The sequence below is a fragment of the Odontesthes bonariensis genome, chromosome 21 (genome assembly GCF_027942865.1).
Source record: "Odontesthes bonariensis isolate fOdoBon6 chromosome 21, fOdoBon6.hap1, whole genome shotgun sequence".
Classification (NCBI taxonomy): Eukaryota; Metazoa; Chordata; class Actinopteri; order Atheriniformes; family Atherinopsidae; genus Odontesthes; species Odontesthes bonariensis.
In genome coordinates this window covers 2,178,387-2,192,164 of record NC_134526.1, presented here as the reverse complement: position 1 = coordinate 2,192,164, position 13,778 = coordinate 2,178,387, and the positions used below count along the sequence as shown (strand labels likewise).

General features: G+C 42.1%; 1 protein-coding gene across 4 annotated transcripts in view; it reads left to right on the top strand.

The window, feature by feature from the left end:
- Positions 1 to 13,778, top strand: part of LOC142371405 (uncharacterized) — a 28,537-nt gene extending 14,759 nt beyond the window's left edge. For 2 of the 4 annotated variants that reach the window (XM_075454065.1, XM_075454064.1), the window contains exons 3-5: positions 3,189 to 3,478; positions 3,768 to 3,900; positions 5,305 to 13,778. In XM_075454065.1, coding sequence (XP_075310180.1) covers positions 3,189 to 3,478; positions 3,768 to 3,900; positions 5,305 to 5,321 — 440 coding nt within the window. In that variant the 3' untranslated portion in view covers positions 5,322 to 13,778. The remainder of the gene's footprint in view (positions 1 to 3,188; positions 3,479 to 3,767; positions 3,901 to 5,304) is intronic. The other 2 variants (XR_012768028.1, XR_012768026.1) reach the window with 2 other exon arrangements.

Below are 13,778 nucleotides of genomic sequence, written 5' to 3'. Positions count from 1 at the left end.
TATATATATTTTTACATTTCTCAATAAAAAAGTTGATCATAAAAAAAAGAAGTGCTAAAAGTGCTGCAGGGCATTAAAAGCCTTCCACAAGCGCAATAAAAATGAATTGAATAAAATTTGTATAAAATTAAGATAAGTAAAAAAGAGCGGATAGAATGAGCATAGTGGCCCTAATCAGAGTTGGAACGCCGGTCTAAAAAGGTCTTAAGCTTCAATTTAAAAAGGCCGCGATCAGTGATGGTGCGGATATCAGGGGGCAGTTTGTTCCACAGTCAGGGGGCAGTTTGTTCCACAGTCTGGGGGCAGTTTGTTCCACAGTCAGGGGGCAGTTTGTTCCACAGTCTGGGGGCAGTTTGTTCCACAGTCAGGGGGCAGTTTGTTCCACAGTCAGGGGGCAGTTTGTTCCACAGTCAGGGGGCAGTTTGTTCCACAGTCTGGGGGCAGTTTGTTCCACAGTCAGGGGGCAGTTTGTTCCACAGTCAGGGGGCAGTTTGTTCCACAGTCAGGGGGCAGTTTGTTCCACAGTCTGGGGGCAGTTTGTTCCACAGTCAGGGGGCAGTTTGTTCCACAGTCTGGGGGCAGTTTGTTCCACAGTCTGGGGGCAGTTTGTTCCACAGTCTAGGAGCAGCAATGGCAAAGGAACGATCACCCCACAGTTTAGATCTCGACCTTGGGACCTCTAAAAGAAGCTGACCCGAAGAGCGCAGGGCTCTACCGCAGTTGCGAAAAGTTAAAATGTCCGACAGATAAGAAGGTGCCAAGCCATTAGTGGCGTTAAAAACAAACAACAGGAGTTTAAAATCTATTCTGAATCGGACCGGAAGCCAATGAAGAGACGATAGCACAGGAGTAATGTGTTCCCGCCTAGAAGTGTTTGTTAAAAATCGGGCAGCAGCGTTCTGCACAAGTTGAAGACGTGAGAGAGAAGTCTGACTGAGGCCAACATAGAGAGCGTTACAGTAATCCAGTCTGGAGCTGATAAAAGCGTGGATTGCCTTTTCAAGGTCCTGCCGACTGAGGAAGGGCTTCACTTTGGCAAACAGGATTGTTAACAATCGCTAACATCAGTTGATTTAATAACGGCAGATCCATCGATAGGAGCTTGAAACGGCCGTAAAGTACGTCTGGACTTCCTTACATGGCCTGTTAAAGTTTTAACTGAGCCCCAAATAGGTGGAAGAAAAAGGATTTCTTGACATTAATTGGAGGACAAATGAAAGATGTCACAAACATAGGAAATGGCAGCCAATCAGTGATGCAGTAGAAGGTCTGAAGTTGAAAACGAATAATGCTGGATATGTCTTTATGTCTCGTACTTTGATCCCTAGAATATGATTTACTGTTTTATGTGGAAGCATCATGAACCACAGTTACACAAATGGGCAACGTGACACTTTCCCACAGAACTGTGCTGAGGTGCGTTTTCTGTCCTTCTATTGAAGTAACTAGTCTATGAATGACTGCATTTCACTGTTTAATGGCAACAATAATACAATAATGCAGTACAATTTAAATATGAGAGATTTTGTGAGCTATGGTGAAGATTCGAAGTGGAAAAAGAAAGAAGAGAAGAAAGATGATGTTGGAAGACCATCCATAAATGCTCAGCAAATCCCAACCTGGAAGAACAAGGTATGATCCAATGTAGTGCTACCTTACCAGGGCTGTTTCCCCTGCTTAGTTAAAGTTTCAGTTTACAATGTTTTCAACCTTAATAAACCAGTAGACCATTTCTTTGTGAAGACATGGCTGTGTGGTGATGTTCCTACCACAGCATGTAGCCGGCCTTGGAGTTCCTGCTCATAAGGTCTTTTTTCAATGTCTGGGAAGGCTGCTTGTATGGCTGCCCTACTGAGTAAGGTTCCTTATTTAGTTAAAAAGACTTCAGTAACTGAAAGTTTTTCTTTTGTCTCAGTATGTTTTGGTTTCTAGTCCAACACCAAGTGGTTTGGTAAGTTCATCTTTGATTGTAAACGCAGGTGGTAAGTCCCGAGTACCTTCAGAAAGTTCCTGCATTTGAAATGGAGCTTTTTCAAACTGAGAAAAGCATTGCTGGTAGCTTAGTTGTGCACTGTTAGGAGTATGTAGGAGTATGTTGGAAGGGAGCAGCCATTTCTGCTGCTGCTGCTCAACATGCCTGATATTGAACTGTATATTCTAGATTTTAGTTTCGGTCTAAAGTCCTTGTTCAGCCTGAGACAAATGGGGGCTTGTCAAGGATCAGTTGAACTTTTTAGAGGAGACAAAACTTTTTTGATTTTCTTCTGTCGGGTTGGTGAATGTTGACTTTGAGCAAACTTTCTATTTGTTTTAGCTTTGGTGTCCCACCCTTCCATCATACTCTCAGAGATTCCCAGACCTCCTTCCCCTTGGTCACCTCCTCCAGCTCTTTTCGTGGAACACCAAGTCATTCTGAAGGCAGATGGGAGGTATACTCCCTCCAGTGATTCCTGGGTCAGCCCTGAGACCTCATCCTCCTAGGACTGGTCATAAAGGCATCCTCATCAGAGGCTCAAACCACCTCGATTGGCTCATTTCTTACAGAACAGGAGGACCTCTGCTCTGAGATAGTCCTAGATGACTGAGTTCTCATCCTATTTTCATGGGTTAACCCAGGACTCATCACATGGCTGTTTATATTGATTACAATTCTGTGGTTACCGAGGTAACGGCTATCTCTCATCTGTGGTTTTAAGGTTTAAAGTGGCATCAAGCTGTCAGATACAAAGTATGTTTAGCTTTCACTAAAGCATCTATTTACACATACACTCTCAGAAATAGGGGTACAGTACAAGTCCTTTTTTTTGTCCCCTGAGGTGCAATCTATACTAATGTACCCCTAGGGCCTGATCTAAAGGTACCTATATGAACCTTTTTGAAGGGTCCAAAAGGTACATATATGTACTCAAGTGGTAAAAGGTACCTATATGTACCTTTTTTCTACATGCTGGGGTACAATAGACAGTCTGTGTTAGGCTACTTCAGTTTAAGGGTACAAAATTGTCACCAGAGGTACAAGATTGGTCTCTGTAAGGTACAAACCGCAAGGGTACAAAACTATACCTTCTGAGGGTACTGCCCAAGTGACAAGCCATCGTACCCCTAAAGGTACAATTCTGTACTTTATTTTCTGAGAGTGTATAGATGCCTATTTTTCAGGAGCTACCCTTTGCTGATTTGTCTTCCAGGTAACGGCATCGCTCCCGTGATGGCTGAAACATCTCCCACAGTGTCCTCTGTGTCGCCCAAGTTGCATGCAAAGCCAGGCGGCCATTTTAACGGCCGGTCTACCTTGGGCAGCCGGTCTGGCTCGTTGGCGGTGGGCTCGCCGAGGCCCTCGCTCACCCGCCAGCCCAGCGCAATCACAGAGGCTACTGCGGATGGATCCAAGCCAAGGGATTACCTGTTCCTGGCCATCCTGTCCTGCTTCTGCCCGCTGGTACCCGTAAACATCGTAGCCCTCACCTTTTCTGTAATGGTACGACCTCAGACTTTTTCTCAGGAAAAGGCAAAGAAATTCCAGTTTGACTTCCAATCTGTGAAAAAGATATCGAAAGACATCAAACTGTCATGGAATACAATCGAAAGTTTCAGATGAATTGACGCTAGGAAGTTGGAAACAACAGCATGTACGTTGATAGACTCAAAGCGGTGACGTGTCGTCAGCTTGTGCAAACTGCTGTCTCACAATCCAACGACAAGTGTTATGAACCATGTAAAGTTTCACTTGATTGGTCAACATTTCTTCTTCCCCTATCTTTGCTCAGTCTCGAAACAGTCTGCAGCAAGGCAACGTGGATGGAGCTCGCCGCTTGGGCCGCAACGCCATGGTGCTGTCTGTCGTCTCCATTTTAGGAGGAATCGCCATCATCGCTGCAGCCATCGCTCTGAACTGGGGATGTAAGTAGCAGCTGAACTTTAAAGGTGCCATGGCATGAAAATAAATGGAGGCTTTTATATATTTTTATAGGCTTTTGTGGTCCCCTTATACTGTATCTGAGTTTTTTTTTCCCCAAAATTCTGCCTTGGTGCAGAATGACAGCCAGTCCCAAAAATGAGCTTTCCTTAGGATCCTCAGAATGAGCTGTTTAGGGTCTGCAGCTTTAAATGCAAATCAGGAGGAGAAAGTCGAGGCAAAGATTGCTCTGGTTTGCAAAGATGCACGTAGCGCTAGTCATGTCAATCAGGGGAAAGGCAGGTATCGTGCGCGCCATAACACCAACAGCAGGACGGTTATCAAAACAACAAATAAGTACACAAAACTCGCGTTACAGTAAATAAGGTGTCCACTCGCATACCTCATGCTATTTACCATTACATTAGCGACAGTAACTGAGCTATTAGCTGCAGAGCTAACGACACAGACAGACTGACCGTTTTAACTCTGGAACCATGAATGAATCATTATCCTGATGAAATGCACTGAATTTGCGGATTCATTCTTCTTCAGGAAGCTTGAAGTAGGGGGTTTTGGTCTAAAATGAGCGAGCTAACCATCTCATGGGCATGCAAACACCTCCCACAGCCCAGTTGGCAGAGATAAGTCCTTGCTAACATGACACACACATACCTGATGCTATTAGCTGCATAGCTAACGATACAGACACTTTCTTGTCGTAAAAAGCTATGTAACTATACTGTACATACAGGAAAGCAACACAATTATAGAGCGTTAAATGACTTACTTGTCCGAGGTCTGTAGTTGGGGCAAAGAGAGTTGGTACTGATCCAGGGTTAATTTTCGTTCGGCAAGGCCAGCTCGGTATTGGGCCAAGTTCTGGAAACATTCGTTGGTGAAATGTTTGGTGTACACATACACAAATCTCTTCGGTTCTGTCGTCACTTTCCCAGAAAAAAACAAAATCTGTCCACTGGCTCTTTAGAGGTTCTGATGCAGGAGCTCTAAACAGATTTTTTACATCCATATACAGAGCAATGAGCTGGCCAAAGAGCTGTGGGCGGGGAAAGGCAGTTTTGGCATAGCCATATATGGGCTCTGGGGGGAACCAACCTCCACATCATAAGAGGCGCCCACATCATATGAGGCAGCTTTCCCGATCAGGCCATCTGCATGGTCACATTTCCAAAGGCCGAGAATAATTTCCAGGTGTAGGTCTATCGTCAGTTTTAGCCACTGGGACCGCAGGCAGGCTAGAGGAACTCATATCAATGTTAAACAACCTTAAAAAGTGAAAATTTCATGCCATGGCTCCTTTTAGCTTTTCTGTTCCAAAAGCTCGCTCAAACTGCGATCACTCCACTTTAAATCCTTTCAAACTTTCTTTCTCGTCTGTCTCTTTCCAGTGATCTTAAAATCCTGAATAAAACCAGCCAGCAAGACGAAAAGCATCTCCACGACCGTATTTAAACCGACACGACACCGTTCAATCCTGTACCTGAAGCACTATCGTTCTCAAGCACCCCCCCCCACCAGATGAAATTCTGTTCCGGTTCTTCGCTGTTGTTTGTTTATGCACGATGACGAGCATGGTCTGCCTGAAGCTCTACCTCCAACACGACCGACCGACCCTGTCCCGGCACGATGTCCGATTCGGAGCAGGAGAGCAGCATCGATCCCACGATGCTCGTTTCATCCTGTGGTGGCGGCTTATCTCCTCTTCAGACTGCTTTTTTTCCACCAACGAACGCGGGACTGATGTTGGAAAATGGATTACTCTAGTTCTGAATGACAGTAATGGAGCAAACTCGAGGGCAAATGACTTTTATGTTCGATGCCAAAAAATCTAAAACTCTGAAAAGCTGGGATGCTTGAAGCTGAACTGAGGATGGACAGAAAGGAAAAGGACAAACACAAGGTTCTGTTCCACAAGAAAACGGAGAATCGGTTTCATCACACAAACGCAGAGATGCCACGAAGTAATGTCGTGGTCATCCCGTCTTCCACTCGGTTTACAACTCAACCTATTCTATGCTAAAAAAGTAGGGACATCACATATTAAGAGGAATCAGCTGTAACAAAGAAGACTATAAAAGCATCCAAATGTCCTCAAACAAAAGCCGCAGAGCATTCCTTTCTGTCCCTCGGTTTTTAGAGACGAACTGTAACTGACTCCAGGTTCAGTCTCTCAGAGTCAGCCATATTTAATTATTCTGTCGGCCCACAGCGTCTCCACTTACACTGAGACATAAAGTGATGGGCAGGTTCGTTTTCATCCCCGTGATCTCCAGGACTTCTATTAATTTAGGCAGTTAAGGTTACATTCGCTCGGCACATTTTGGATCGATTTTCCTCCTGACAGCTTCGGTTCTCTCTGCAGCTGCTTTAAATCCGGACTGCTGGTCTTTCACTCTCAAAGTTTCTTTACTCTCATAGTTCATAGCAGTTTTTGGTTTTGGAGGAACTTCAGTGATCAACTCTAAAGAGCTTCTTCTGCAGTTTCCTGTTAAGTTTATGGGTTCTCAAAAAGTAAAACCCTGCTCTTCCTGAATCGGTACTTTAAAACTTTTACTACTTTTGTCCCAGTTGCTTGCTGCGTAAAAACAGTACTGTTTACAATTTTTTATTAAATTAACTTTTTTTATGCCCAAATTCTGTTCAATTCAATTCATTTTTATTCATATAGCGCCAAATACAACAAATGTCATCTCAAGGCACTTAGATAATAAAGTCCAATTCAAGCCAATTGGAATTCAATTAATTATAATCATAATAAGAGAAACGACTCCCTTTTAACAGGAAGAAACCTCTGGCAGAACCAGACTCAGGAAGGGTGGCCATCCGCCTCGACCAGCTGGCATCAACCAGACCTGAACTTTAGAAAACCTGCTGAAAAGTTTCAGTAGTTCCCCACTTTTTGTGATCTATAGCTGGGTTTCCATTTAAATGTGTCACAAATTAAAAGAAATAAAATGCAGATAAAGTGCGTCACAATTACTGCCATCTAGTGGCCAAACTGGAGATAGCAGTCATCTAAGATGCTGTCCACCCACTATCTAAAAATAACCTAGATCTGTATCTTTTAGCGAGAGTTGTCTGTCGAGGGGAAAACAAGAAACTTCTGCATTACTTTTGCTCTTTATCAGTTTTCTCCACTAATATGTATTCTTGTTATTATTTAAAAGACTAAAGTGTGGTTAAAAATGTAACTTTTATGATTAAAATTCTCTTAAACGTTCAAACTTCTGCAACATTTAAATGGAAACCTTTCCAGTGTTAGTTTCTGGAAGAATTGTCTGACCAATCGGGTAAATGATTTAACTCTTGGATAACAATTAAATTTGTACTGCATGATCAGGCATTTCATGCTCATTCCTTTGAAGTTCCCATAAAATGGCCTGTTTTTACCCTGCAAACATACCCCGTGCACTTCCTGTAAAAACAGAGGCTGCAGATGAAACCCGACCCCTCAGCAAAAAAAGCCCGGTCTGTTCTGCTAAGTCAGCTCCACATTCAACATCAGCACTCCTGAAATTTGAAATTCAGAAAAGAATTTCACCGAAAGTTTTGTCTAATGTACCATAAAGAACACCAAACAACGATTTAATTGGTGAGAAATCAGCATGTATGTGCAGCTCAAACCTGCAGCTTCAGCAGTTTTATTAATAAAAATAATAATAAACATCAATATAAAGGTTTGTGCTGACGGTGCCAAGTTTATGTGAAATATTTTCTCTGCAGTAAACACAGCGCAGTGCGGCTGGTGCCAAATGATATTTGGTTGTTTAAGAATCCGAAAATCTGTATTTTTACTCTTCAAACATAAACATTTCAGCACCATCTGAAAAACTGTAACTTTGAGCAGTTGCTGCGATGTTTGATTCTCACGCAGAAAACCTCCAACAGCGCTCGTCCCGGCCTGGTTTCAGCGACGTGCCAATTAACGGAGTCCACTCCGACCAGCATATAGCAGCCGGTTTGCGTTGAGCCGGTTTGCGTAGAAGCGGTTTGCGTTGAAGCGGTTTGCGTTGAGCCGGTTTGCGTAGAAGCGGTTTGCGTTGAAGCGGTTTGCGTTGAAGCGGTTTGCGTTGAAGCGGTTTGCGTTGAGCCGGTTTGCGTTGAAGCGGTTTGCGTTGAGCCGGTTTGCGTTGAAGCGGTTTGCGTTGAGCTGGTTTGCGTAGAAGCGGTTTGCGTTGAGCCGGTTTGCGTTGAAGCGGTTTGCGCTGAAGCGTTTTGCATTGAAGCGGTTTGGGTTCAGATTGATGTGGGGAAACGTTGAGGAAATAAGCTGCTATGGAATCAAATCATCTCCTATAACCCGTGCATGTTTACAGTATTTATTACAGAATGCTTTTACATATGACTGTAGCCTCACTTACCAACAAAGCTAGCTGAGTAACACTGTAAATAAATAGTATGAGAAATTAAAGGTAATCTCTTATTCGTTTAGATCTGTGATGAAAGTCGTTGGTCCGATCAGGTTAACTATCTCATGATGCTGCGATCGTGTCATGCGGGACGTTTATAGGGAAAATGATCGAGTTGGTTGTTTGGTGACTGAAACGCTGTGCACCATCTTATTAAATACGGATTTTAGGCCTCAGAATCGTGGTTTTTCATCGGTGCATGATGTAATCATAAAACGCAGTCACCTCCGTTCACTCCTCTACTGTATGTAGCATGCCTCTTTACTACTACATTATGCAAATAAAGAAAAAAGTCAAATAAAAAGCTGCCGCTCATGTCAGTACGGATGCGATCTTTGAGTTTTTGCCTTGGTTTTGAATGGACTTTGCTTGCGCTACCTCTCAGAGTTGCCTACAGTGTTTATTCCACTGCTTTTCTCTTCAATGATGACTGTTAAATCTCTTGTGCTTTGGTTGGCTTTTTCACTGCTAACATTGCAACTACGATACGAATGTGCAGGTTTGTTTGGTGAATACATTCACACAAATCCAGACAGTTATTCATCTCCAGGTCAAACAGGCACAAGTTGTGTAAATAGAAAGTGTTAAAGAATATGTAAAATGTTTCCATGTTGTTTTCTGTTCTACCGAGAAATGAAAAGTCCTCAGGAGGGTTTTGGTAACCAGCTATTTTTCATCTTTACACTTGGTGAAATCAACAAATTTGTGATGTTTTAATCATATTGGAAAAGCCAACCAGCGTTTTCTGGGATTGAGCAGCTGAACAGACTGTGACAGAAATATAAGAAATATGGTGAAATGTTCTGGATCTGAAACCACAGTTTGGGTTACAGGAACAGGAATCACTCCAGTACTCTAAGTTATCGTTACTTCCAATAACTATAGGAGAAAGTTGCCTAACTTTTTAGTGTCCAAACCACAGGACCAACACCTGATTCTAGTCCATAAAACTGCTTACTTTAAAGTAGTCTGGCCTGACTGGTCCAGACGATGTAAGTCTACGTCAGTTCAACACAATCTCATGAGAGTCTTTCAGTTTCACAATAGTTAAGTTTTCCATTCTCTGTATCCTACATAGATTCCACTCAGGTTTCATTCCATTCAGGTGTGTTACCTTCTTCATCAGCTCGGTGGTGTCCTCCATCACCGTACATGTTACAACGCGATGACGTCCATTTCCCTAGTCTCGTTAGTGTTGAATTGGCCACAAACTCTTAAAGGAGGTGATGGTAAAGGGCGTTACTTTATGGTCCGTAAACACGAAGATCAAAGCAAGAGATTACTGATTCAAAACTGATGTATGTTGTCAGCAGTCGTTCACATTCACTCGAGATCGGGCTGCAACCCTAGGTACATGGTGCTCCCCCTTTATTTGAGGTGTATGGGACCTATGAGGTCCTAGTTGCATCCTTATTGTCTTCTTTGTTCTGTAATTATTGCACAGATGTCTCAGGGGACATGTACACGGGAAGCCCAATTCATCTGTTGTTCATTTTTGGAATGTTCTAAACTGATTAGAGTATGTCCTCTACTGGATTTCTGGATTAGATATTAGGGTTAAGATTAGAGGCTAGGGTTAGGATAGAGGTTAGGGTTAGGATTAGAGGCTAGGGTTAGGATAGAAGTTATGGTTAGGATTAGAGGCTAGGGTTAGGACAGAAGTTAGGTTTGGGATTAGAGGATAGGGTTAGGATAGAAGTTAGGGTTAGGATTAGAGGCTAGGGTTAGGATAGAAGTTAGGGTTAGGATTAGAGGCTAGGGCTAGGATAAAAGTTAGGGTTAGGATTAGAGGCTAGGGTTAGGATAGAAGTTAGGGTTAGGATTAGAGGCTAGGGCTAGGATAAAAGTTAGGGTTAGGATTAGAGGCTAGGGTTAGGATAGAAGTTAGGTTTGGGATTAGAGGATAGGGTTAGGATAGAAGTTAGGGTTAGGATTAGAGGCTAGGGTTAGGATAGAAGTTAGGGTTAGGATTAGAGGCTAGGGCTAGGATAAAAGTTAGGGTTAGGATTAGAGGCTAGGGTTAGGATAGAAGTTAGGTTTGGGATTAGAGGCTAGGGTTAGGACAGAAGTTAGGTTTGGGATTAGAGGATAGGGTTAGGATAGAAGTTAGGGTTAGGATTAGAGGCTAGGGTTAGGATAGAAGTTAGGGTTAGGATTAGAGGCTAGGGCTAGGATAAAAGTTAGGGTTAGGATTAGAGGCTAGGGTTAGGATAGAAGTTAGGGTTAGGATTAGAGGCTAGGGCTAGGATAAAAGTTAGGGTTAGGATTAGAGGCTAGGGTTAGGATAGAAGTTAGGTTTGGGATTAGAGGATAGGGTTAGGATAGAAGTTAGGGTTAGGATTAGAGGCTAGGGTTAGGATAGAAGTTAGGGTTAGGATTAGAGGCTAGGGCTAGGATAAAAGTTAAGGTTAGGATTAGAGGCTAGGGTTAGGATAGAAGTTAGGTTTGGGATTAGAGGATAGGGTTAGGATAAAAGTTAGGGTTAGGATTAGAGGCTAGGGTTGGGATAGAAGTTAGGGTTAGGATTAGAGGCTAGGGCTAGGATAAAAGTTAGGGTTAGGATTAGAGGCTAGGGTTAGGATAGAAGTTAGGTTTGGGATTAGAGGGTTAGGATAGAAGTTAGGGTTAGGATTAGAGGCTAGGGTTAGGATAGAAGTTAGGGTTAGGATTAGAGGCTAGGGCTAGGATAAAAGTTAGGGTTAGGATTAGAGGCTAGGGTTAGGATAGAAGTTAGGTTTGGGATTAGAGGGTTAGGATAGAAGTTACAGTTGGGATTAGAGGCTAGGGTTAGGATAGAAGTTAGGTTTGGGATTAGAGGCTAGTGTTAGGATAGAAATTACATTTGGGATTAGAGGCTAGGGTTAGGATAAAAGTTAGGGTTAGGATTAGAGGCTAGGGTTAGGATAGAAGTTAGGTTTTGGATTAGAGGCTAGTGTTAGGATAGAAGTTAGGTTTGGCATTAGAGGCTAGGGTTAGGATAGAAGTTAAGTTTGGGATTAGAGGCTGGGGTAAGGGGCATGTAATTGGTCAGAAAGTCCTTATTCATATTCATATTAGAGATGGAGTGATAGAAAGGTACAGGACTAATTGTCAGTGGTGTACCTAAGGACCAGCGAGTGTCTTGGCTGTTTATGACTTGATGCCCCTAGTGATGATCGATTCCTGGGGTCCGTCCTGTGTCTAACTGATGGTGATAGGTGAGGTTGGAATATGTTTACACTGTCGGGTTTACTGGTTACAAATGTGGCACATAGCTCACAGGATGCGTATTGCTTTATTTATAAGCTTTGTAAACTGCTTATAAACAGTTCATAAACAGCTTATAAACAGCTTGTAAACAGCTTGTAAACCGCTTATAAACAGCTTGTAAACAGCTTATAAACAGTTTATAAACAGCTTATTAACAGTTTATAAACAGCTTGTAAACAGCTTATAAACAGTTTATAAACAGTTTATAAACAGCTTGTAAACAGCTTATAAACAGCTTGTAAACAGCTTGTAAACAGTTTATAAACAGCTTATAAACAGCTTGTAAACAGCTTGTAAACAGCTTATAAACAGCTTGTAAACAGCTTATAAACAGTTTATAAACAGTTTATAAACAGCTTAAAAACAGCTTGTAAACAGCTTGTAAACCGCTTATAAACAGCTTGTAAACAGCTTGTAAACCGCTTATAAACAGCTTGTAAACAGCTTGTAAACCGCTTATAAACAGCTTGTAAACAGCTTAAAAACAGCTTGTAAACAGCTTGTAAACAGCTTATAAACAGCTTTTAAACAGCTTGTAAAACGCTTATAAACAGCTTGTAAACCGCTTATAAACAGCTTGTAAACAGCTTATAAACAGTTTATAAACAGCTTATTAACAGCTTATAAACAGCTTGTAAACAGCTTATAAACAGCTTCGGGACATGTTACCACCTTACAACTGATGACCTTGGATTGGTTGAGAGGAAACCGTAACGTTGATGTAGCAGACAGATAGGTCTCATCAGCTTCATCTGATGAAAGAATAAACTCTTATGTTCCCTAAACAATATGTTAGAAGTACCCACCTCTGTATTTCTGGTACTCTGAGGAGTGGTATCACCCTCTATTTCCGGTAAACTTTAACCATCCAAACAGCAGTCTGAATCTGAATCTGGTAAATAAAATGAGATGCTAAAATAATGGATTAAATTTGGATTTGAAGTTGTTCTAAGAGTTAAATATACGTCAGAAAAGGTTTTGTTGTAATCAAGCAGAAAAGCTGTTCCACATGAGAGCAGCATTTATAAACGTATGAGCATCAAATAACACTTTTTCCTGCTGGTATTTCTGTAGAAACAGCGATTTGAATCCTAAAGTGTGAAACCCTCTGAAGGACTTCTCGTTGCCTCCACATGTTTGTTTGATGCTGTGTTTGCTGACAGACGGTTCCTTTGATGCTATATGAGTTGCACCACTTTATCCTTTCTGTAAATGCTCTTCTGATCTTTGTATTTTTATATTTATATTCTCCTCCCCTGGATCTCTTTTGTATTTAATCTCCTGTTTGTGATGCTCGGTATAACCTGCTTGCTTCTACTTTCCGACAGCGGGGTGTCGGGATGCTGCGAGCATGAGCGGAGCATCAGTGGACTTCATTAAGTAGCTCTTATTATCGATCGCTGTCTCCTGACACGGACTCTCTTTGTGCCTGTGCATGCCTTAAACTGATTGCTTTATGGAGCGTACTGAATGAATATGGGTGTACACAATACATTTATCAGAGTCATTGCTGATCTTCACTGCGGTTGAGTATTTCATCATGTTTGAGGGGAATAAATCCCAGTTAAATACGAGCTCCTCTGAATCTGCAGGCTCATGAATCCACCAACACTTTTACTGGCAGCACTGCTGGAGGTAATCCAGCAGAAATAAATCCATTCCCAGTCTTCTCGCCCGACATATGAAGGGCACCAAACAGCGTTTCCGCTCACGAAGCTGTAAAATCTGTTACGGGAAGCTTACTGAAAGTGTCTCGCACCGACGAACTGTGATCTTTACAGCCACCTCACAGCTGTGCGTTCATTTAGTCGCTGAAAGCTTTCCCACCAGCCACTGATTTAAGACTTTTCAGCATCATTCCTGTTGGAAAGTTTACAAACTCTAAAATAAAACCATTTCTACAGGATGTTTGGCTCCAATATACAAAAAGTCAAGAACACAAGCTGCTATTTTACTCAAAGTGTAAACGTACCTGAGGTCCACCTCAGACAGCTTTAGGACATAATAAACTAAACTTTCATTTCTGATTTACAGTGGTGTTAAAGTTCACTTTTTAATCTAATTTCTTTGCAGTTTTGTCTCATAAATGTAATCAACCATGAATGCTCTTTATCATGAATAAATGATTCAATCTGATCATTTACATGTGTTTTCTCCAGTTTTGGGACTCAGAATCAGACTCGTTTAGAATTTAAATGACCCGT